Below are 25,737 nucleotides of genomic sequence, written 5' to 3' on the forward strand. Positions count from 1 at the left end.
AGCTGAGATGTTGGCATCCTGTGCCAAAGTGGTGGATAGCGAGGGGAAGGGCTTCAGGAAGTGCTTGAATATCAGCGTCGATTAAGATATACAGGTGTTTTTGTCGATGATTAATATTACTATTATTATTTTATTACTTTTATACGCGAATTGTTGTACAGTGCAAATATGTGTGATTCTGGATTTACAGAGTATTTAGAGCATAAGTCGGGGAAAGTGAGACAGAAGGGCAGGAGGGGAGGTAGAAAGAAAGCAAAACGTAAACGTATTCTGAACCGTAATACTCTACAGTGGACTGGAGGAAATTGCCCACCACATGGGACCCGGCAAAGGAACACGGCCAATCATACGATGCAGAAAAATGAAAAGATAGCGCGAAAAGGTTCACCAACAGGAGAGGAAAAAAAAGGTCGTACAATGCATAACAGGCTCAACGGTTGGTGGTTGGAGAAGTCAAGTTCGAATACGATTTTAACTGTAACAAATCAGCATGCCTTAACAGAGAGAAAGCTAGTGAGGGAAGCACTGCGATATTCTAGATTTTTTGCAAATGGAGGAGAAAAACCGACAATAGAAGAGCGAGTAACAATCAAAGCAGCACACACCTATCTTGTAATCAATACCATCACCCGGTAGAACAAACACACAAACAGGAACGGAACAATCACAGAATCAATCGAAAACGGAGAATACGCCTTTGGCCCGAATAGTATTTTATAGTAACGTGCAAAACAATCGAAACGATATGGCGCCGCAGTCCTTTTTCTCATCACAAGTAAAAAACAAAATAAAAATCAAAATCGATCGAGTCGAAGCAAATCGCACAATCCTTGACCAGTCACGGGATGAATTAACAGGTTATCCTATACGGTTGTTCAGCGCAAAGGAGCACGCGAACGTTCCAAAATACCAGGACCTGGAAATGGGGAAAAAGAAATAGAGATCGCGTGGGTGTTAAACATCAAAGGCACGAACAACTGTCAGTAGAATGATTGAATGATTTATTGTAATTTATTTTCCAGCACGGACTACTGCTTTCCCTAGGAACGCGTTCCATCTAAACATCATTCCAGCACTATCACGTCGATCGGATCTTTGTTCGCTTGTTTCGGTTTTGGATGTGATGGACCGCCGACGCCTTCCGTTTCGCGTGCCTTGTTGGCCTTTTGTCTCTCGGCGAGCTTTTGCTGTAGCGTTTTTGCTTGTTGCTGCTGGTGCGGGTTAGATGGTCTAAGTGGAAACAAATTGCCGTTAGAAAACATGATGAATCCCATCATCCGGGAATGCGTGTTCCTTACCCAACACCCAGCGCGTGTATAGACATTGATGACGCAGATCCTGTCCCGATCGTCACCGATTGTCTACTGTAGTTGTCGATAGGAAATCCGGTTGCCGGTACAGGAGTGATGGTGGCGCCAATCCTCGGCATACTGGCGGCAACATTCGAGCCGTACCGAGAGGTGACGTTCGTGGCTGAGGTTGCAGTAGCTGTCGATAGCATGCCCGTCATCATTGTTGCTTGCATCGATTTGGCGGAGGATTTGTTCGCCTGTTTTGCCGATTGTTTCCGGCCACCCGACGGTTGCGGCGCTACACTAGCAGCAGTGCTTGGGCCACCCGCACCTCCAAGTCCACCGGGAGGATTGATGCCCTTCATGCCCATCAACACCGAGCGCGCCATGTGAGGATACTTTTGTAATAGCTCCGTGTAAGAAGCGAGCAGATCCTTGCCCATCCCCGTAGTGAGAGCTTTAGATGTCGAAGGCTTACTTGTGGCCTGCGGTGGTATCAACGGCCCAAGGACGGGTTCAATCGATAGTCCTGGAACGCCAAGTTGTGGGATCGCAGATGGTTGTTGAGAAGACAACGGTCTTCCGAATGCTGCTGCACCCCGCTGGACCGTAGAAGCTGCTTTCTTTCCCTTCCCCTTCCGATTCCCCGTCAACGGATCACCCTTTGGTTTCGCTGGCATTGGCCCGTCGGAGGGTGTGATGGTGAGGATAGGCGAAGGTGAGGAAACACGTTGTGAAGCAAACGGTGACGATACTCGTGCGTCCTTTTTCGTGCCACCGGGCATACCCGATACCGGTGCTACTAACGACGACATTGGGGTGAGCGTAATGGTAGCGAGCTGCTGCTGTTGTTGCTGTTGCGGCTGCTCAAGGATGCTCATAGATGAGATAGTAGTTGTAGTGGTACTACTGCTGACGGCTTTACTAAATGCCTTTTTCCCGGCTCCTCCAGCGGGAGAGCTTTGTTGGTTAGTGGAATGGTACTCCTTTCCACTCGGCCCGGCTGCGGTGCTCTTGGACAGACCAACGGGGATTGGTGGCAGTGGAGATGGGGTAGAGGTACTACGATCAGTGCTCGGGGACAGGGCCGCCGTTTGTTGCTGCATTTTAAATGAAGCTAAACGAGGGAAAATCAAACAGACAAACGATCATTAAACCTTTCGCAACGTGAACACGCGAGGTGGTTCTAAATTGTTGAAATATTACCTAAATATTCGGTCAGTGCCGCGGTCATCATGGGATTATTACCGATGGAAGCAATATTGGGCATTTGGCTGAAGATTTTCAGATATTGCTGAAACAGAGCGGAGGAGCTCGTCGTGGCCGATGAGGTAGGCAGTGACATTGACGGTGTCGAAGTTGTTGGTGGCAACGTCCCCGAAGGCATACCGATCAGAAGCTCATTCGACGAGGTTCCCGCGTATATGGGTGATTTGGTGGAATGCTGCAGAGACGTAGCCAAAGAGGACATAATGGAGGCGGTAGTAGTCGTTGTTTTGTTGCCACTGGTACCGCTCACTGGTCCTGAACCAGCCTCGAGTGTGACCGTCATTCGGGATGATAGCTCCGTCTGCATCATGCCGCTCCCCGTGGCCTGCGTGAAGTGTTGTGGAGCCGTATAGTTGTACGGGAGATCACTGGTCGATCCACTAGTTGCCGGTGTTGCGGTAGATTTTGTTGCCCCTACACGCCTATTTGGCTTGGTAAGACCGGGAATAAAGTTCTAAAAAAACCGAGAATATGTATTGAGCAAGCTCGTTTAAAGTAGACAAACCCTAAAGACTCACCGCTGATATCGGTTGCATAGGAACGATTATCGTGGCCGGAAGCTCGCCAATCGTTGTCGCTTGCTTGCCACCATTTCCTCCATTGTTGGTGCTAGCCGGTCCTCCACTGGTAGCAGTAGTACTGGCAGCTAAACTACTAGCGGAGTTGGCGTTTTGTTGCTGTTTTTCCTGCGTCTTGCGGTAGTTGATCTCGTACACGCACAACTTAACGGCCAAATCGAGCAGGCTGGTGTTATCGGGCAATTTAGCAACTTTGTCGCTGATGAACGCACGGTACGCATCGGTCAAAACCGTGGCAAACATCGACTCCTTAGCCTGCATGTGCTTCACGATCTTCCGGTACGCCTTATACACGTCCACCATCAGCGAGAGCAGATCGGCGTCGTTGCGTCCGTCGGAAGATTTTTTCAGCAGACCCCTGTACACCTGCACGCAGAACAGAATCGCTTGCTGGACCAGTTCTTTGCGCTCGTAGTCGTTTAGGTATTTTCTGAGTACGAAACGAAACAAAGAAAATAGAGTACTGTTTGTAGGAGTCTCCCGAGTTAACGGAGAACCTTACTTGTCCGGTTCCGGAGTTCGTTGCAGTTGCAAGGCTAACTCTAGCAACACTTCGTGTTCGGAAAACTCTTTCAACGTTTCCATCAACACAATGACACACTTTGAGATGTGGGCGGCGAAATTTCCCGGTCGATCGATATCAGTAGCCGGAATTCTCCATAAGCCCTTGTAAAAAAATATACAGCACGCGGTTAGCTAACAATATGATTGCGATGGATCAATGTCTTACGTTGAAAAAATTTGTTGTCTTGCGTTCCGTAAAAAGACCCGGTATTTGGTTGCCAAGTGTGGTCCGATAATTTCCAAGCAGCAACTGGCGAGCACTGTCGAACGACTTTGTCGAACCGGGTGCGTGAGTGAAATGGTGTATTAGACGATACATCGACTTGTAGTGCTCTGGGAAGCGTGTTATACATTCCTCCAGGTTCTTGATGCACAGCCTAAATATGCCGTCTCTGTCTGTAGGACTAATCGATTGCTGATTCTGGAAAAGAACGACGATAATATTACTGTATGATCCAAGTCATGCAAAATGTCGAAAGAATCGTACTATGAACTCGTCATCCGTCGAGGTGCTGTCGCTATCCGAGTCTGAGGATGAATCGGTGTCACTATCGGACGAATCACTGCTGGATGAGGAGGTGCTTGTGGTGGTCGTGGTTGTGGTAGTTGTCCAAGTAACTGCACTCTCTTGAGAACCACGGCGAAGAACAGGCTGTTTAATTTCTTCCACACGAACGTGCTCAAGAACGCGGGCAGGCTGAACAGCTGCTGCTGCTGGTGAATCAATGTTGTCATCTTCAACATCTACTACCAGTTTGGCTATTACAGGCGCTGGCTCTGCTGGTAATGGATTTTGTGTGACTATTTGCGTTGGAGGCTCATCACTAGGGATCATCTCCGGCTGTAGTTGCTGTACTTTAGTCCCATCGCCGTAAGTTGCACTCAAAGATCCAGGCGGGGGTACTCCGGATAAACTTGTTGGCTCCGCTACCTTGGCCACTTTAGGTGAGCTGACAGAAGCATCCATTTCTATCGACCCGCCAGTGTTTCCACCAGCCGTGTTGGGTGATATTTTTCGCTTCAGCATGTTTTCGTTAATTTTGGCACGGTTCACCGCAAACGGACTGGTGGACAACTGCTTCAGCGTACGTACAAACAGACGGGATGTTTTCTTATTAATCGGTGAGTGCTGCTCAACATATTTTATGATCGCCGCATTGATACGGTAAAATATTTCCAGCGCTTCGATTGCCAGCTGCGAAGGACTGCTGTGGTTAATTTTGATGGGATAAGTGGCATTACATTCGTAGAGATCTTTTGCCGATTTTAGGTAATGCGTCAGATATACGGCAGGATGCTCCTTTTTCTTCTCTGCAATCTTCCCGAGCATGTAATGATGAAGCCAGATTTCGTCCTCGTGATCATTTTCATTTTTTTCCTGGTGCTGTTGCAATTGCTGGTGTTTGTCACTCGCGCCCTCAGTATACGCCTGCTTCACGAGGCTCACCTTGTTAAAGCAGCTAAAAGCAATATCTAAACAGCGCTCCTTGTGTGTTTCTACTAATGCGAAACTGAAATCAGCAAAGAGAAGAGAAAAAGGGTGTAAGAATCACAGCCGATACGTAGTGGATCTGATGATTCAAGGCAGTATTTATTGTATTCCTTGTACCTTTCCATAGAGAGTGTATCGCTCAATAACTTCAAGCTACGCGAACAAAATGAATGAATGTTGTACGCAAAGGAGCCGTATTCGATCCATAGCTGCGAATCTGTTTCATTCAACTGTAGACATTGATCGAAACACTTTATACCGTTGTCAGTCTCGTCCAAAAACTCGTGCAAACTACAACGAATCGTAAAATTATCTGTTAGCAATTGTTTAAAAAATTTAAATCACAGAAATGAATCAGGAACCAAATGATTGTCAACTTGGAGAGTCTTACGATTTATTGTGATTGACATGCAATTCGACACGCATTTGGAAAATTTAATTATATAGTTGAAATTTTTCGAATTACTTACGGTATTACATCGGTAGAATTCAACTTCGTTTCAACCTTGCTGGCTTTGGACAGTGATACGCCTGCCCAGGAATTAAAACGTAACGGTTCCAGTGTCAGATCCATCACATAATACTTGATTGCACGTGTAAAGTCACGGCTTTTGAAGTAGAAATCAGCCAGCAGATAGAATATCGGTTTAATCTCACTCTGTAAAATATTGGCTGCCTCAGGCAGTGTATTGCCCTTGCCGTCGATGAACTCCGTGATAGGTCGAGATAGTTTCGCCATGCTGATTTCACTCGGAATTAGCAGAATAATGCGCTGTAAGAGCGCTTCCATATCGGTGGAAATCGATTCTAATCTGATAGGAAATGCAACAGGTTATATTTGTTTTAGTAGGGACAAATAGGCCCCATGCAGGAAACACGTACTTGTATGAGTTATACTCGGGTAGATTGTCGGGTCGGTAGAGATCAAATAGCTGGACGGCGCGCTCCCAGGTAAGTGCCACTTGCACAGCACAATGATCCTGTATGTGACGAAGGCGGGGCCGTTTCTGTGGATAGCCGTACAAACAGTACGTCACCTGTTCAAGATACTCGTTCAAATTCTCCCGAAATGGCTCCAGCATTGGTGAACGAATTTTAGGTACGACGACATCAAGCGTATGATACAGCAGACTATTGTCACCTTTCGAACACCAGTTTTTCCTATGTGAGTTAGCAAACCATCATCGTAAATGCCTGTTCACGTATATTGCAACATGATTTTTTATAACTTACTTTCCCAATAGCTCGTGTGCAACAAAGCACATCATTATGGAATTGCAGAGTCGTTCCGGTTCCACATCAAATGCTCCCGGCTGATCGCCAACACTGAGTGGTCGGTTCGTTTTGACCATCGTTTCCATATCATCTAGACTGTAAGCGACAGGAATAACAGAGAACTAGAACTAGAACTTGAAACTTGTACTCATTCTTCATTACCGCTCCAGAATGTAGTACAGAATAATCCACGCCCTCCAACATTCAACAAGGCAGAGCTGAGCGGTGTAATTTTTTTCCCCACTTGGATCCAACTGATGTGTAAGCAAACAGTGCAACGATTGGATGAGCCTGGACAGGTTCTTGCCAACGACATCGACTAAAACACGACACAAGACACAGTACAAAATAATACCTTCTTCTGGGAAGCTTTAAATCATCTTACTCGTTGCTACTCCTTCCTGTTTGATGATCGACTCTATATACACCAGCGCGAAGTTGATATTATTAGCCCACATTCGTGACTTTCTGCTATCATGCTGTACTTCTGCTGTTACAAACTGTTGAACGGAGTAGGTGAAAGATTTTTCCGACCAAAGGAAACACTCCTAAAACATATTACAGTTTCAATAAACAAGCTAATAGTTGAACAAGCCCCCTCACACCAACTCAACCCTAACCTCCATTTCGGCTAAACTCCAAAGGGACTCCAGCAACATTTGCGTCTGAATGGTGATGCTGAGGATTGATTCGTTTGGATTTCCCGTTGTGGTGTAGTATAGCAGCGTATCTTTCAGGATGCTTACAACCTGCTCATGGTCACCATCTTCGTAGTGTCGTTTAACGCGCTCAATACGCAGCTTGCGTTCGGTTTCTCCAATAATCTCTCGTATCGTTTCACTGCTAACACTCGTATTGTTGCGTTGATTCGGAAACGATAATTCTATACGCGTCCCATTTTGTGCATGCACTAGTTCAAAAAGCTGTTGGTGTATACGAATAGCTGATTAAATAATTCACTTTTTCGTGAATGACGGTTCGTAATTGATGCATCATACTTACCAAATACAGATTATCTAGAGCTTGATCAAATCTTTTTAGACTACACTCATAAATGTAGGATATCCACAATAACCGAATGCGATAAAGTGTAATAATTTTCTGACTGGGCAGACTATCCACGTATAAACGGCAACGTTGAAAAACTTGTTCATCGAAATTGTCGAAAATGCTAGTAAAAATACGATTGTCTAATTAGCGAAACTGTTCATAGATTATTCATAATACCTTTACTGTACCAATTCGGCGCTTCAGTAGCACGCGTTAGACCAGCATCAAGCTTTAGTTCTAAATAGAATATCGTGATTTGAAAAATCAACTCCAGTTGCTCTTCAGGCAATTGATTCCACGCATCATAATCGGTGAACTGGACAAAGTATGAATGAACTTTCAAGTATATTTTACATAGTTGCGTCTTTATCGCGAATCCCCACGACTTGGAAAGGTGAGCTAAAAAGCCGTACATCAAAGCGTACACGTCGATGGCGCTTTTCTATTGGGCATATAAAGTCACCAAGATAGTATCAACATAAAACCAGATAATACAAAGTCAATATGAGTACACAACTATTGCGCAACGCTCATGATGCATACCTTCATTTCGGCAATAAAATTTGCCAAATTGCACTCGTCACAAAACTCCGTCTGTCTCGTGGTGGTACAGCTTAGAGAATCTAGCGGATCTCTTGATAATTGTTCGTTGCGCGTAGATTCTTTACTTTTTTCCTCGAGGTTTTCATCGAGCACAAAGGGTGATTCTTTGGACCGCAAATCTTTCCTAAATTACGAAAGGATCCCGAGATTGTAGGCTTTAAACACAAACATCAAAGACATGCGAGGAAACTTACGAAAAATGCTGCTTAACTGCTTGCTTAAAAAACGATTCTACTGTAGCATCAACTGGATCGTTTACCTCCTGTACACTCTTTTTTCTTGTCGATCGTCGGTTCTTGTGCCAACCCCACTGCTCGAGAATTTTCAATTCAGAACCTCGTCGACGCGCCTTGTTCTTTTGTTCATTAGCATCTGAGGACAAGCGGGAAAAACGTTCAAGTACAATATGCCGTTAGACGTGCTGTAAAAATATCTCATACCAACTCCCGAATCAGCGCTATCCACGGCAGACGCCCCATTTCCATTGGTATCGTCACTGCTTTTGGCTGGCACAGTAATAGCGACTTCATTTGCATCTTCTGTAGGACGAACAGCTTAATCACATCAAGCGATTCAATTTGCAACAAACAACCACTTACCACAAATCTCTTCATCTTCCGTTTCCATCCGATTCTCTTCTTTCGTTACGGATCCGGCATCAACGGCACATTCGGTTTCAGCAGGAGACATCTGTACGTCTTGGTCTATGTTTTCCGATTCGGCCTTGTGATTTCCACAAAACAGTGCTTCGGTGTCCACCATGAATACACACTTCTGTAAATCAAATTTGTGTTGTATGCCAAATACAAATCGAAACGATTGCTATCATACCAAATCCATCTCGTGCATGAGTCCATTCAACTTCACCAGAGCGCTCCCGATCGTTTCGAAACTCAGATCATCTATTTTCATCACCTCTTTCATTACGTCTGGCATCACGGTGAAGTCGGGAGGGTCATATGGAGCATGTTCCGGCTTGAATAGTTCGTCAAACGTTTGTAACGCCCCCTCCAAAGTCGTTAGTTTATCCAAATCGGTAAAATCAAATGACGGGGATACGGTGAACACGGTGTCCAGGTAGGGCAGACTAGATTTGAACCGTTCCCGGATGGCTCTCAGCACATCGACATACAGTTTGTTCCGACGATCTTTTCGATGGCATTGACCGGCCCAACCGTATGCTTCTACTACGTTCGAAGCGCGGCACAAAACCTTTAGCAGCCCTTCCATGCTGGGCCAGTGGTTCGGATTGCGTTTGAGGCACTTTTCAAAATACATCTTCGATATCTGTAAATGACCCGTCTTTAACGCCATACGTGCCAACTGGGACATTGTATACACATCCGTTTCATCGAGATCCATTGCCTTTATCAGGAATTCAATGGCAGTATGTTCCTTGCCCTGATCTTGATAAATCAGACCTATGTTCCGGTAGCAATTGTACTTTACCGCAAATAATTTACTATCGGTTTGGGTGGATGTGACCTACGGGAAGAATGTATGAAATTGAAATACAAGAAATTGTCAAAAATCAACACCGGTCTAACAGGTGTGTCACAACACATACATCATGGATGACCTGCGTTTCTAGAAGCTCTAACAGCAGCTCCAACGCTTCCTGCACTTTGTTATCCTTCTTCATCTGAAGCGCCCGTACATATTCGGAGATTGCGATAGTTTCCTGTGTAGAAAAGAAGAACGCCGACAAGGCGGGAACGTAGGCAATAGAGTCACCGAAGAACTCATGATACACGACGGTTCCGTCTTTACCTCAGCTTCCTTAGTAACAATCAACTCGGCATCGAATTCATTATTACTATCGTCATCCGATTCTTCTTCGTTGAGCGCAGATATTCGTATCATTTTTGTTTATTAACCTCGTCGATATTTACTTCACAAAACACAAATTGTGCCTCAAGTTAGAGCAGTTGTTGACGATTTGTTTAATTCTTCGTGGCACGTGTCGTTCAGTTTTACTAAACACTTTCTCTGCGTCTCGTTTCTAGATATTATTAATCAGTACTCACTGTACACACTAAACATTAAGTTAAAGATCTACAAAACATTGTTGTCTAACAAAAAAAGCCGATCCAACTATCGCGCGCGTACATACCTAACATTGATGCGCAAACGTCATATTTGACACGACTATCGTTCCGTTTTGTACGATGCAGCCGCTGCCAAATCCTTAGCCGTTAAAACAATCAAAAATTTCTGTTTTATGCTCCACGATATCTTAAAATTCATTTATGCTACAATCAGTTCTTCATTATACATGGACAATTTGTAGATGAATCTATTTCCTCTTTTCGTTTGCGTTCAATCAATAAATTCAATGCCTATTCCGCGTGATGTGCGTTATTGAACCATTCGAATCATTTATTTATGTTTCTTCACACGTGGCCAGATGACGCAGTTGCGAATTAAAGCCGCCCCAGGCAAATTAACATATAATTGTAGTCGATTAAAATTTATTATCCAATTCTTTGGGTGAAACTTGTACATCGTAAGTATAGAGAACTAATTGTTCTATTTGGTAGTTTGTGCTACACCCAACACCCAGCTGTGGCATCGCTCGGAAGGGTAGAATAAATAAAATTTGCAATCAAACTGAATACTCCTTACTAGTAATGGAATGCAACCTAGACATAAATGCGTGCTTTTGTAATCTGCGAAATGCGTTCAATCGTCTCCAACTTCCACCACATCGTTATAATCATCGTCGCTATCGGTGACAATATCGCATCGAAATTGACGATATATATCGTACAACACATTCTCCGCATGATTGCCCAATGTTAGGCGGGTTTCAACTTCAAGCTTACGTTCGAATTTTTCCGTAAGCTCACTGCCAATCGCGCGTTTGAAATCAATGAAATTAATACTGATATCGATATCATCAGGCGGGCCTTCGTTTTCCTCATCCGAGTTGGTTGTCTGTTGCGCATCCGGCGCTTCTTGATCACATTCTTTGACCGCATTGACGGACTCACTGGCGGGAACATCCTTAGGTGCGTCGGTGGACGTACGCTCGTCAAATTCGTCGTCTACCACCGCTGGACCATTTGTGGTTTTATCTTTTCTGAACTTTGCTCTCAACTCCTTTTCTATGCTCTGCATTAAAGCATCCTGCACTTCGTTTTCCTGATCAAACTCATCTAAATCATCCGTGAAGTCATTGTCTTCATCATTAAAATCCCCAGCGTCACCTTCCTCGTCAGACCAACCGTCAACGTTTTCGAGAAAGTGTTCAATTTCATTGTCGTCGTCCTCGTCGTCCTCTTCCATGTTTTCAATGTCATTTGCGTCCTGCGAGGTACCGGCAGGCTCAGTTTCAGAAGAATCACCTACATGTCGAACAGGACGACTCCACGGGCACAGGTTGCTGGCAGCGAAATCTTTTATCAAAACGGTACTTTGAATGTAGCTTTGATTGACCGATTGCATCAAGCCAGCGCATTCGGCGAGTGAAAATTTGCGCCCACTCTCTTTTTCCCACCGTGGCAATTGCTCCTCCCAACCGTTGCACACATCGTTGAACGTGTTTGCCGTAGGCTTAACAACCTGTGATGCCGACAGACCTAGCAGCACGATGCCCAAACGTTTGCAAGTGTTGTGCAGATGCAACGTTAGATCGACCTGCGTTTCATCCACGAACATGATGATCGGCTTGGGAATGTTGTTTGTCGTCACAAACTTGTCCACCACCTTGTCCAGGTAGGCCGCGAACGTTTTAGGAGTGACTAGTCCGTGCTCATGAGCGACAATGGCGCAGTTTTTGGGGGCAGCTTTCACTATGTCGAGCGGCACATCCCGGTGGTATGGGTAAACGAGCAACGGTGAGAGATGCTGACCGGCGGCCGTGAATGTATAGAGCATGGTCATTTTTTTCAGCACCGTCCGTACGTTTTCTTGCATCTCGACGCGCTCGCGAAAGCGCAATTCATCACACAGAAAGACTCGTGCGGGATGGTTCAGTATTTCGAACAGATTCGATTCCACGAGGTAGCTCTCGATGTGCATGAACCACTCGATTATGGTGCCAATGTGCTTCCGATCCTTGGTCCGGTCGATAGAGAGCCATCTTTTGACAAACTTTTGATAGCACCGTCGCCCAAACTCGGAATCCTGGAACGGGTGCATACGCACAGGGATGGTTTTTTGAACCAAAGCTTCGGCGGCGGTTTCCAGGTTTCGTTTTTTAATCGAAAATCCTCGCTTGCAACAATCCGTCATCCATTGGAAGAGTGCCTGCTCCTCTTGGGGCAACAGCTTGCTGATTTTACCGTGCGTCAAGGATCTTAAATAAGTCGACAGCGTGGTCCGTGGAACGTTACAAACGAAAGCTGCTCGTCGTATGGAAGTACCACGCTCCACTATCAAATTGATGGCATTTTTCAAATCTTGTTTGGTGTACGAGTGGGCTGATTTTCGATGGCGAGGGCCATTGCTGTCTTCTGCAATTTATAGGACAATCTCAATACAGTAGCAAGCCCATCACCGTTTAGGATGCCCAGAATTGCAACTTACCGGACATGCTGCTCATTGCGAGTAAGATTTTCCAATTGAAATCTCGCTTTGTGTGATGGTAAATTACAATTAATACACAATTATTGGTGCGTCCTGCTATCACAAATAAACAAACAACTGTGACAGCTTCGATTCTTTCCGTGCAGGGCTGCATCGTTACCCATTCGAGATGCCAAACATTATATTTGACCATTTTCTAATCAATTACAGTTTATTTGATTGCAAATAAATGTGCATTTTTTAGGCATTTTAGTCAATTCGACAGGTAGCCTCTCAGCAGGAATGCTCTCCTAATACTTTTGTTTGTAGGATATTTTTGAGCGATTCCGGAGTACAATGCTTGAAACGCGTTTAAATACTGGAAACGTTTCAATATAAGAAATCTTTCAAACGCTTGAAACATTTCAAGCGTTCATTTAGCGCCATCTATGAACAAATACTTTAAGTAAATTTTCTTTTTAGCACATTTAGCGCCATCTATTAGTGAAAAGCAAAACTAGTGAGTCTTAGCTAGTATGCTCTCCTGTTACTTTTGGGAAAAATTGATTTTGTTGTGTTTATGCAAAGTGCGACCAATTTTGTTCTCCATGGTTATTGCTGAAATTTGTTTAACCCAAACGACATGCTTTCATGCTGCCTTGTGAAAAAACGTATCTGCCTGTAGCACTTGTACACATTTAAAAGCTTTATCAAAGGATCAACATGCTAGGAATAAAAGCCTGACTTTTTTATTATTCAATGAAATAACAGCTTCCCATACTTAGATCATACTCTAAAAATAATTTTTATTGGAAATTATAGAAGAAAAAGACGGCATCCATCCACTTCTTTGTATCAAGTGCCTGGAAGACACCATTTTATTCTTTCATTTTAAGTTAATGTCCAGTCGACGACTTATAATTTGAATCCCGAACAAAAATCACGTCAGGACTAAATTAGATTCGTGAAAAATATTCCACCGCAAGTATTTCAAAGTATTCAAAGCATACAAAGGAAAAAAATGCAGCAACGTAACTGTCATTCACGTCAATTGCATCCGTTCATCCAAGCAATCGTCAACTCGCTATCCCTCTCATTCACACGTATGTTCATTACGTTATTGCTCTGTCTCGTTTCGCCGCCTAATTCCTAATTTGAGGTTTTGTTTACATTTTGGAATACTTGTACAGTGATTTCTTAAAAGGCTACAGCTTCAATTATAGCTCAAATTAAATAACAAGTTACAAGTTACACCAGCATAGTTTATCTTATGATGGCAGAAATGCCACGCAGTCGTTTATTTGTTGACGATCGTTTGCCTTTGTTGTTGCTTCTGTTGTAGTAATCCAATCTGATATCTATCAGCTGAGCATAAGTACCAGCATGGATTCTCCGTGTAGTGGCAAATTGTTGGGATTTCGCCGCATTGCTCAGGAAAAGCTGCAGCATGTTTTCTATTCTATACCATCGGAGAAAGACCTTATTATCGAACCGGCGCTCATCAAACCGTTGGAACATGTGTGCGGCGCAACATGGTTGAGGCAAGCAAAGGGATAATATCATACCGAAAAGGATTGTTACTTACATCAGATTATTTTTAACCCATGAAATACGCAGGAAAAAAGGCATCGATAAAATATTCAAGTTCGATCCCAAAAATCCACCCCCGAAACGGAAACAATTCATCTATTTCATCACAGCTAACTTGCTAACCTTCAAGAGTGTACTGGATCAAATCAGTGGCTATCAGAGCCAAACGAGTAGTTTGATGGAGCCGGACATCCGCGCCAAACAGTATCACGTACTCGTGTTACCCTCGGTTCTGGCCAGTTTCGAGCATTTGCTGGAGGAAGAAGGACTGCATGGCATTGTGGAGCTGTACAACTTTCAGTGGGACTTTTTGCTGCTGGACGATTCGCTTCTCAGCCTGGAGTTGCCTAACGTGTTCGCGGATGTGTTTGTTCGCAAAGATACGACGCCACTCAGTTCGATTGCGCAAAGCATACGTATCTTTAATCTCGTTATGGGGAAGCCCGATTTGATATTCAGTCTTGGTGAAAACTCCGAGAAAGTCCTGCATATGGTACAGCGAATAGAATCGGCCAAGCGGGTGGGTTTATCAAACATCTCGGCAAAGGGAGACCAAAAACCTCATGTACAGACGGCTGAGAAAGGTTCCGATTTTGCGGCGATGCTTATAATCGACCGAGACAGAGACTATCCGTCATGCCTGCTGACACCAGTTGTCTACTGCGGTCTACTTCTTGAAATACAACCCCTAAACTCGGGCTCTTTAGTAGTGGATGCAGAGAATAACAAGATCAAGAACGGAAAGCTGGGCTTTCTGCAACAAGAGCATTCATCGACTGCATCCAAACAGGAAGTGACCGCCTTGCGAATGAGTGGTGCTCAAGATATGATTTATTTCGAGCATAGGTACCGCCATTTTTCAGAAGTCATCAGTTTGCTCAGCTCGCAAGCCAAAACGCTCGGACTGGAGGGAAAGGCTTACTCGCGTGAAATGAAGCTGCACGAGATGAAGGACTACGTCACAAACAAGCTGCCGAAAGTGGCCGCTGCAAAGAAGGAGCTGTTCAAACACCTGCGTTTGTGCGAGACGATAGTGGAGGAAATTGGGGCCAACTTTGAGAAGCACCAAATGATCGAGGAAAGCATCTTGACCAACACGAACCGCAAGCAAATCATAAATTACATTATGGAACTGCTTAGCAGTGATGCGCATATGTACAATACGCTGCGCTTGATCTGCTTGTACCACGTGACGATAGGTTTGACGAGCGAGGACATGACTAAACTGATGACTGGTTACCTAAACTCGTTTGGATATCGCCATCTGACCCTTTTCCACAACCTCTTCCAAGCCCGACTCTTTCCGGACACGACAAATCTCAGCAAAACGAAGATTCTTTCTCAAATTTCCATTCCCACGCTCAAAACTCCATTCCAAATAGAGGCGAACAAGCTAAAGCAGCTTCCAACCGACTCTAACGAGCCTAATACGCCGCCAACGGCCGACAGAGACTCGACCGGAATTGCTACTGTTTCTGCAGGAACGAGTACGGGGAAAACGTGCCCTAGCTACGTGTTTAATGGGAACTACATCCCGCTTGTAACCCAGCTGTCGCACATGATACTAGCCGCTTCGAGTTTCGATAATCTCAACGCCAGACTGGGCCATCTCGAGAGATTTAAAGTGTCGGGAAGGGCACTGGCTGGCTCGGGTCAATTTACCGATCCACTAGGACCACCTCGACCGATCAAGGAGCTATCGGCGAGCAGCCACAAAGTGACACTAAACCAGCTTCTACCATTCAAGGAGAAAACGATGTTTATCTTTGTTATTGGTGGCATCACTTACGCGGAAATTGCAGCATGTCATCTGCTGGAACGAACAATTGGGGCCAAAATTGTACTATCGTCCGATAGGGTCATTGCAGGACATGATCTCATCGAGAGCGTTGTCAACTGTTGAAATAGCTTATACTTAAAACCTCAAGTGGAAAGACGCGAATGTTTGAAAAATGTAAGACTTTTCGGATATTGACGATAGTGAAGAGAAATAAAACCCTACGCTAGCAAGTAGGTTATGTACAACAAATTATTATTCAACTAGTCTAAATTTGTTTCCACCGTGAATGATATTTTATAGTATACGCATTATGCTTTTACTACGGAAATGTCACGTGCTGAAAAAGGAATCCTTTCTACTCGTTGCAATTGTATCGCCGCGGTCCGGTATTCTGTGTCCGGTTCCTGTTTTACTTGATTTGTTGTAAATCTATCTAGTTGATGCGAAATTGAATTAATTTAAAAGACGTGAATCGAGATCTGTTTTGCCACAGCAAAACCGATTGGTGTTTCAAACAATTCAATCAACCCGTTCATTCAAGTGGTAGTGCCTTTTCACAGTGACAACAATAATAATTACCAATTATAATTTCAATAATAATGATGAACTATGAACGGCAGAATAGGAGTTGCTATTTATGTCAAAATTTATCATCACTATGTTTTCGTGATACTTGCTTACGTATAGGTTTATAATTTAATGCTATTGTTACTGCTAATGCTATTATATCCAACAATGCTTTGCAAAATACCCAACAGATTGAAGAAAAAATCATTATACTAGTTTAATAAAGATCAAATACCCGGCAACATTTTAAAATGGTTTTATATGAATAAGCTGGGAGTTGAGCAAAGATATCATATTACAAGATTCCTTTCCACATGTACAACGATCGTTAGATAGAGAAAAGGACTAAATTGCATATTGGATGGGTTGGACAATGGCTGAAAACCAACAAAACATTGCAAAATCTTATCTCGTTTCTTTACTGTTACACAAAAACGCTACGAATATATAAATTGCACATTCAATCGTCATGAACCTTCTGATCTTTAAGCGAAATCTTACATCACAAACTAAGACATTAGGCTAGCGCTACTAATTGCAAATATAAGCAACCAAAATCCAAACAGCGATAAAATAACATTAACAAAGTAATAAACAAAGCATCTTCGTTGCCAGAAATTGTCCACTACCAAATGAGCGGTAAGCCAATATTGCATTGGTGCAATTGGAAACAGCAATCTAACGATGATGGAAACATCAACTGTTTTTTGCTCAATTTAGTATGCGTAAAATACTTGAATGGTGCCAACAATAGCAAAATGATCGCTCTGCCATCACGTCTATGCCTCAGCTAAGCCACGAAATGTTATCTAAAAAAACAAGAAAATAACAACAATAGCACTTGCTGAGTCTGTTTTCCTTTTCTTCTTTTGCCGGCAATGTAGGCAAACAAAATGCTTCCTTGCATCGTACCATATTGTACGATAAACGAACGTCCATCGCCCATCGTTGATAAGCTTACGTTCCGGTATAAAAGGAAACGGTGCTTAGCGTTTTCAACTTAAATCCTAAGGGTGAGACACCATATGGTGTACTCTGCTCTATTTACAAAAATTCATTACGACAGCAACGGACGTGATGATAAACAGCCAGCTTCTATCCCATGCAACACCTGTTCAGGTTCTATGCCGTTTAAAGTAGTAATTTGCGTTTGTTATTCTGCTGCTGAATCTGCTGCGAGGCATTCAGCTTCCGAACATCGGCTGCGTTGTCTGCGGTGGAATCGGCACGCACCATGGCTGAATCCGAACCAACGCCAAGCAGATCGATCCCGCCCATTCCGTCTCCTTTCTGCTCATGGAGGCTGGAGAACGTGTTTAACTCGTACAAACCATTATCACCTTTGCCTCCCAAGTCGAGCAGTTCGCGGTCAATAATCACCTCACTATTAACACCGCTTCCAACAAACGGGGTTCCATAGTTTACGTCGTTCTGCTCGAGGCCTACGGACTTTTGTAGTTTTTCCTGAAACTCACGCACTTTCTGTTCAAACAGCTCGTTGCTGTTCATGGCGCTACTGCTACTGCTATCTGGTGACATAGATCCGTCTTCTTGTTTGATGCGAATCTTGCTGCCTCCGTTCCATACTTTATCGTCCACGTCGTAATCGACCAGCGCAGTAGCCATTAGCTTCGCACGTTTCGCGGAACGAGGCTCGTATGTGGCACCGTTACCAGTACGGCCATCACCCTCGCTGAAGTAATCATGCTCGTTGGCAATCAGCGAGTTGGCATTGAACGAGGACATAATCTCGTCGAATGTCAGCTCCTCCTCGTTGGCATGCATTTGCTCCTTTGTGTCGAATAATAATGAGCGTCGACTTTGCTGCACCTGCAACTTGTCGTTCGCTTGATCCTGCATCAGCTCCGACACTTCAATCGAATCTTGAATGTTTTGCTGAGTTGCGGTGTTGCCCAGCTTCAGATTGGGAACTGCCACCAATGCCATACTGATGAGGAGCACCATGAGGCACGTGGCTGGTTGCGTTGTCTTACTGGTGCCCTTGGTCAATAGCGACTGAAAGCGTTTCACCTGGTTAGCGAGCTCTTGGTTTTGACTTTGCAGTATCTTCATTCGTTTGACCAAATTCTGGTTTTCCTCGGTGCATTGTTTGACTCTGAAAGGGGAACGAAAATTAGTAAACCTATTCGCAATCGGTAGACTACAATCAGTCCTTTTTCCAAATGATTCCTTACCGTTCCTCCAGTCCATCGACGTACTCCTTCTTGCGCTTGCGAGAATCTTGCGCGGAGATTTTGTTGCGGATTTTCCTGCGAATACGTTTCAGCTCGCGCTCTTCGTGCTTGGTGAGAGGATAGCTGGTTGGAAGCGAAATGCCTTCCTTTGCTAGCAGACGTTTCTCCTCAACCGTCAGCATCAACTTCTGGTATGTTCCGTTGCGGTTGGTACCCCTGGGAATCTCATCCATTCCCATGTCGTCGTCATCATCCCCATCATCGCCGTCCGGCTCGACATCCGAGTCACTGATGATCTGTTTCTGCTGACGCTCGACCTCCGCAATTACCGAATTACTCTGCTGTATTATGTCCTCAAATACGTAGCTTTCCGAATCCGAACAACTCGGCGCAACATCCGACATGTTGTCATCTACCAGCAACTGATCTTTGCTTAGCACGACGTGCTTCTGTATCAGGCCCTGTTTCGACTGCTGCAGCATATTTGCCGCCGCCTGCTTGATGTTGGCCGACTTGTTTTTGAGACTCGTCGAGTTGACGATCTTGATCGTGCGCAGGTCCTGGAACGTTACCGGCACCAGTATCGGTCTCCCGTTCGGCTGCCTTGGTTGCTGCACACGGATCACATTGCGCATGCCGGAAACTCCGCCATTGTTTCCGGTGGCTGCTGGAGCCGTCGTAAATACGACATTCTTTGGGATCATCGTACCAGATGTCTTAATGCCCGCGGCAGAGTTTTTCAGCTGCAAAGTAACTTTCTTGTTTGAAGAACCGACCGACGCAAGCCCATTTGCAACAGCCACCGTTTGACCGTTCTTCGTCGTCGCCATGCGGATAATCTTCAGTTCCTTGCCATTGGCCACGATCTGTTGTGGTGATGAAATACGCTTCGTTCCAACCCCACCAACAACTGATTTTATTGTCGCGTTTTGATAGACAGGAGCCGATGATAATTTTGCTGATGTTTTCGTCGCTAACGGAGTGAAATTCGCAGTCGATGCACTCACGTCGAGCGTCTTGGTAACGCGTTTGGGATCGGCACAAGGTTCTAAAATTTTGTTTAGACGCGGTTCTACCGTCACCGGTTGCACCGGTATTGCAGGCTGCGGGACAATCGACACCGTAGACGAAACCGACTGTGGAATGGTCTGCAGCACAGCCGGCGGTTGCAGCTGGATTGATTTCGTGTAACGTGGCGGCGAATTTTGACCACCACGTTCACTGACCGACGGACCAGGTGACGACATGCTGGGACTGAGGGCATCATATTCGGTGTTTGGGTCCCTGCGTGAAAAGACAAACCAAAGTAAATTACATCAGCTGTGAATTTGTTTCACGTTTAACACACTATAAACAGGTTCTTATCTAGTTAACACTTCCAATGCCTCTAGTGTTCACCCACCCTAAAACACACATAATGGGTGAGTGTAACATGCTCAGCCTAGGCTCTAAAATTACGGTATACATCGGCGCGGAATAGAAGGACACCGAAACTATATTTATCAGAATGGCGTCCAAGATTAACACGATATTTGTGTCTCTGACGGCTCATCCAAAATTAGTGTTGTATGATCTTTGTTTGTGTTTTTGCAGCGATAGAAGTGAAGCATGCACTCCGCCATTCTCTGCAGCATGACCTAAATTTCAACTACCGCGGTGAATGGTAAAGGAGTATCTCCATTTACCGCTCACGATAGAAGTAGCTCTCGTCGGCAAACATTACCTACACATCCGAGTAGAAGGTTCCGAGCATCTCTGAGAACATACCAGAGACAAAATGTGACAGAAAAATCGCCACAAATCTTTGTGCGGCATCGAATGTTTTCTAGAGCAAGAAAACTAGACAACTACCAGCCAAGGGACGATAATTAAATTAGCAGATGAGCCAGCTAGTGCGTCTACGGACGTTGAACTAGCTTCACCGCGCAGATTCGTCGGTACTATTTCTATGATGTTGAACGAGGAGAAACTAATGCTTTAATGAGATATGGCAATGGAGAGGGTTTAAGAGTCAGCCTAAATGCTCTCTCATAAGCTTCTGCTCATACACCATATGGGATGTCGTTCGAGATATCTTCGAGGTGACATTATTTTTAATGTACGCATATACATGCACTGCATACTCCGTGAACTTAGACGAACGAGCATATCTAACACGATTTTCACACAAAAATACGAACTAATACTAAGAACGAAGCTCAATTTTATCTGATCGAAAAAAGACAGCAAATCCTTTCTCTCAACAAAATCAAACATCGCGGCTCTGGCCTATGGAAATCAAGTAGAAGATGAAAAAAAAGAAACCTTCCATTCAGTCGCATGCCGCCAAGGACACGTTTAAATAATTTGTAATACGTCTCTTAAAATCGTTATCCTGCTCACACTAAAACAAACGCGAATAAGCGAATACCGTAGAATGCAGGAGAAAACAATAAAACACATTTAGAGAACAAGAACGGCAACTATGCAAAAAACAGCATTTGGATGACATTATTCTTCACCTCGAAACGAAATAGAGGCTGGTTTGTGAGAGGCTGTTTTGCAAACGTCTTGGACCACTTTATAATCCCAAATTCAACCGCTCCACGATCGCATGCGATCTATTTCACGTTCCTTTCGCCAACACGGTCCGAGACTTTCGTCTGTCGGTTATGCACACTGTCGAACAGAAGAGTGATCAGTGCAAAAGAGCAGGCTAGTCGTCAAGCGACCTTTCACTCAATATGGCCGCCATTCAAGCAAAGAATGGTTTGCTACGGTGATTTGCAAGTGAAACACATGTGGCATATGTTTTCCTCCTTTATCGGTACTTACAGATCGAGATGGTCGCTTGATAATCCACTGTCCGAGGCGGCCGAGGATATAGCCTCCTGTTCCTCCTCAGGGCTGCTTGATTTTAGGACATTCAGCATGCAAAAATCCTCGTTTATTGGCTCGAGTTTGGTTGCCTTGCATAGCGAATCATCCAGGCGCACGTTGCACACGTCATCGAAGTAACCGTCGAGAGAGGTACTGCTGCTACCGTCGGTGACACTCGGGAAGCCGTGGAAATCTTGATCCGACGAGCAGTGAGACGACAACGGTGAGGTGACCTGCTGTTCGCCGAAATACATCTCGTTCGAACAGCTGTAGCTGAGCTGTCGCATGATGTCGTCCAGCTCGCCCATTACACCATTTGTATTTGCGGGAGGCTCGCCGAAAAGCATCGTGTCATCCATCTTTAGCAGATTGTTCACGAAGTCCTCCTCCCGCCAGTCGTCCTGCTGCTTAACGGAGAAACAAAATCAACAAATTAATAAATAATAATATTCAATTTGACTAAATTTACACAGAAACGATTCACACCAAGAGCAGATATCGAAATCGCAAAGGTTCCCCCCCTTAGGCTCTCTAGGCTAGAGCATTACGTAAAACTTGCGAAGCCCCACACTATACAGTGCAACACTTATATTGAATTAGACAATAGTTTACTTTCGGTCTGACTTGACCCTGTTACCACCGGCACTGACGTCAGGTTCTTGATCTTGTATTACTACATACATTACGTCAATATTTTGCCGATTATCCTTTTGCACGGTGCGCGTCACTAGGCATCTTTCTGGCCCAACAACATATGGTAGGAAGCCTCAATAAGTACCGCAAAATTTGTGTACATTTCGGACGCATCAGCTGCTTGCACAAAACACAATTAAAACATACCGAAATAGCTAAAAACTTAAGCTAAAGCTATGCCTATGGACGTAGTTATCGTTTTTATAGAGTATATCTGCACCCGACGGGTAATTTATTTCGGTTACAACTTTCACCGGCAATTTAAATGTAACATATAACATTTAAAGTGAAAGGTGCAGCGTTTTCACGAAAGAGTGTAATGGACAAAAAAACGAAATGAATCTCACACCACTTGAAACAGAGCAGATATCTGTCGGTTCGGGTATCCTGTCGAGAAAGTCTAACCCTTTCAGATTGGCGAAAGGACTTGGCATTTTCGCTGTACAAGGTGTTCCTTGAACTTTCAAGCAAGATTTTCGTTGCAACTGATAAAAAATGATCAAAAAAAAATATTTTTTTTCTTCTGATTTGTGCTCAAGTCTAGGTGCCCTATAAAGAACCGGTTTATACGAGTGATAGCGAAAATAAAAATCCAAGAAATGTGATTCATGGCTCAGAACTGATTCGTGGGAGATCAGTGATGTTGAGAGAAAGTATAACGTGCCATTCCATGACTAAACCCAATCACGTAACGCTTAAATTTTGATACTGGTTTATCAAATCCAATCATTATTAGCACTCATTGCTAGGAAACCTCTGATTTGCTCCAATGGACGTATATAAATGGTAATGTTTCCTCCGTCACGAAGAAAAATGATATTTTGAGAAAGTTGTACATAACATGAAAATTGTGCAACACGTACAAGAAAAGTCACAAAAATGCCTTTAGAGCTTAGTGTATCTTACATTTTCAGGGGTGGTGTGTATTTTAAATTATTATATTACAAAACAACACTTCTTTACTTCAATATCCCTCTCAACATTTCGCTTGTTTGAGGATCGCAAATTGTGACAAACATACCACGGTACTGGTGGGAGAGCCGAAGAACTTTCCAGCCAGCGCTAGAAATCAAGAAAGAATTCCAAATACCGTTACAGGGGATCGCGTTGGGCAACAAGATGGCCCGAAAGAAAGCTTTCACGTTCGCGATGGTACCGTTGAACCGGTGCTCACTAAAACCCGCCCGTAATGCATCAAACGTATTCGCGTAACATTTTGGGCTACTCCATCGAAAGCTCTCCCTGTGACGGTTCGGAATTCAAAGCCAACCATCACCGTAGAGAAAGCACTCGCCGTACCGCGTGGATCGATGCTTGAACGACCCCGCCAATGGAGTATTTGCACTCGCGTACGACCACAACGCCTCCAGATTGAGGTCAAGCGACGACAATAATGTCATACGTCAGGGCCGAATAATAGACCATGCCGCCCTATTCGTCCGTCTCGACAGATCACACAGGATGTGGCCATGCCGGGGCTGGGAGCACTTATTTCGGCAGGACGTGAAGCTGAGAAAGAGAGCAAGATACCGGTCTCCGGGGAAGCGGATTTTATTGAGAGAACCGGTGTGTGTCTGCTGGATTGCGTCATTTTCGATAAGCGACATCTGGGAACAGCGTCGAATGAAAGGGAACGGGGGCCAACCCTAGGGTGTGTGTGCTATAACCATTGTCTGGTTTGGGAAAAAAACGACCACCGGGAGATGAAACACGCATTTCACGGAATGAGCACCGTTTCATAAAAGCTCCAGAAATTTACGTTCAACAACCCGGCAACCCGCTTCGCTCCGAATGAACGTCAGCAAAAGCTCTCTGCAAAACAGGTTTCTCCGTTTGCTTACGTCGACTGTTTCATGGCGTTCAGCGACCGGCGGCGCGCAACAAGCACGTGTTTTTTCGCTTTGGATTCTGCTCGAAGTTTATGCCACGAAACGTAGAGCAATCACCCAGCCACTCCATTCCCATCGTGAGCCGGTCTCTCGACGTGAAATGGTTCGCTATCGCTCTCACGAACACCATTCACGGGAGTGTTGTCTGGGACGGCCAGGTTTTGACAACGTGGTACTAACTAGCCCTGGCTGTTGGCTCAAGCACAACCTTTCCTTTTGCGATTGGGTGCGCGTGAGGTTTTCCATGCCTCCACACTCTGGGTATACAGGGACGTTGGTAGAACTACGGCAGACACAGGGAAAACCGGAAACTTTCACATAGTTTCATGCGCTTGCCGTTAAACTGCAAACCTAGCGTTCTTGGAGCATTGTGAAGTGCACCGGAAAATAAACAAACACATTAGACCATCAAAGAGGTTCCATTTTTTTTATGTTACGTGCCTGCGTAAGGTAAAAGAAACAAGGTTTTGTACCGGCGGCAGCGCCTTTCGGTCGCATAACCTTCACTTATCACCAGGCGCTATTATGGGGGGCACGTATGTAACACACCATCCTGATAAGCGAGCAAGTTGAGCACACTGATGGATATTTGATGAAGAATAATAATAAACATCAGTTTTGTTGCTAGCAAGAAGCTACTCATCGGGTAAAACCGGGTAGCATTTGCGAGAATCTATTACTATATTGTCTATGAAATCTGTACACCAGACTACCAAGGCAATGTTCCTCGTTTTTCTTCGAATTTGTATCATCAGCACATCTAGTGTAGTTTTAGACACTCAAAGCCCATGAAAAGCAAGAAAATAAATTATAGCATGTGTAAAAAAACGAATGAGTTGGAAAATACGTACACCAAAGAGAAAACTGTTTATATCATCCTCCATCATGGCGAAGTCGATGCCTCTGTCGATTTTCTTTGGCTGTTCTTGTTTTTCGTAGCGTATTGTGCTACGAAAAAGTACCGACTAGTCACGATTATAGACCCGCCCCGGAGCCGTTGAGGGTTACGATTAATAAATAAATATTAATCGATTACCAAGGATCGGTTGAGTTCGCCACGATTGCAGAGTTACGTGCGTTACCGACTAGGGTTGTTAACGGATCCGGAGGCGCTTACGCTCACAATACGGGAAAAGCCCGTTGCAAAATGGCCTGAATGTTCCAGAGCTTAAATCTCTTCGAGCACGTTTCGCGACGAAACTCCCGGTCGCGTTCCGAGGAGTGTACACCACAAGCTGCCACAACTCTCACTGACGGTTTCCGGTCGAATGGTTTTTGGATTTTTATGTCAGTTCTCCCGCCGATTACACTGGAGCCGCCTTTCGCCTTACCACACACTGCTTTTATGGGCACTTTTCCTCAAACCGAACCAAAGTAAACCTCGTAGTACGGCTGGCTGGTTCAACGCAAGAGGAAACATGCTCCACTATCAAACTGTGCTCAATCTGAAGCTAACGCATGGCTTCACTCGCCACATACACGCAACAATTCCCTGCCAGACTCCGACTAGGAATTTAATTTATTTTTCTTTA

At 44.5% G+C, this 25,737-nt stretch overlaps 4 protein-coding genes across 4 annotated transcripts; 1 reads left to right on the forward strand and 3 right to left on the reverse strand.

Annotated features, from left to right (window-relative positions):
* Positions 1-1,055: 1,055 nt before the first annotated feature.
* Positions 1,056-9,986, reverse strand: LOC128732048 (uncharacterized). Its single transcript, XM_053825210.1, is given in 22 exon segments — positions 1,056-1,230; positions 1,299-2,409; positions 2,499-3,015; positions 3,080-3,569; positions 3,642-3,805; positions 3,870-4,124; positions 4,191-5,214; positions 5,313-5,486; positions 5,666-6,007; positions 6,078-6,356; positions 6,429-6,566; positions 6,633-6,789; positions 6,856-7,018; positions 7,091-7,393; positions 7,473-7,641; positions 7,709-7,962; positions 8,064-8,247; positions 8,318-8,495; positions 8,564-8,897; positions 8,955-9,608; positions 9,691-9,804; positions 9,894-9,986. Coding segments are annotated over 22 exon segments (7,263 nt in total). The 3' UTR covers positions 1,056-1,064.
* Positions 9,987-10,635: 649 nt separating this feature from the next.
* On the reverse strand, positions 10,636-12,669 carry LOC128721421 (uncharacterized). Its single transcript, XM_053815174.1, has 2 exons — positions 12,654-12,669; positions 10,636-12,583 (listed from the first exon to the last, which is right to left on the reverse strand). The coding sequence occupies exons 1-2, from the start codon at positions 12,667-12,669 to the stop codon at positions 10,806-10,808; spliced, it is 1,794 nt and encodes a 597-aa protein (XP_053671149.1). The 3' UTR covers positions 10,636-10,805.
* A 1,346-nt stretch (positions 12,670-14,015) lies between these two features.
* Positions 14,016-16,202, forward strand: LOC128720341 (vacuolar protein sorting-associated protein 33B). Its single transcript, XM_053814007.1, has 2 exons — positions 14,016-14,173; positions 14,250-16,202. The coding sequence occupies exons 1-2, from the start codon at positions 14,016-14,018 to the stop codon at positions 16,123-16,125; spliced, it is 2,034 nt and encodes a 677-aa protein (XP_053669982.1). The 3' UTR covers positions 16,126-16,202.
* A 31-nt stretch (positions 16,203-16,233) lies between these two features.
* On the reverse strand, positions 16,234-25,092 carry LOC128721800 (uncharacterized). Its single transcript, XM_053815592.1, has 4 exons — positions 25,057-25,092; positions 21,579-22,027; positions 18,765-20,048; positions 16,234-18,685 (listed from the first exon to the last, which is right to left on the reverse strand). The coding sequence occupies exons 1-4, from the start codon at positions 25,090-25,092 to the stop codon at positions 17,701-17,703; spliced, it is 2,754 nt and encodes a 917-aa protein (XP_053671567.1). The 3' UTR covers positions 16,234-17,700.
* Between the last annotated feature and the right edge of the window lie 645 nt (positions 25,093-25,737).

This window comes from Anopheles nili, chromosome 2 (genome assembly GCF_943737925.1).
Source record: "Anopheles nili chromosome 2, idAnoNiliSN_F5_01, whole genome shotgun sequence".
NCBI lineage: Eukaryota > Metazoa > Arthropoda > Insecta > Diptera > Culicidae > Anopheles > Anopheles nili.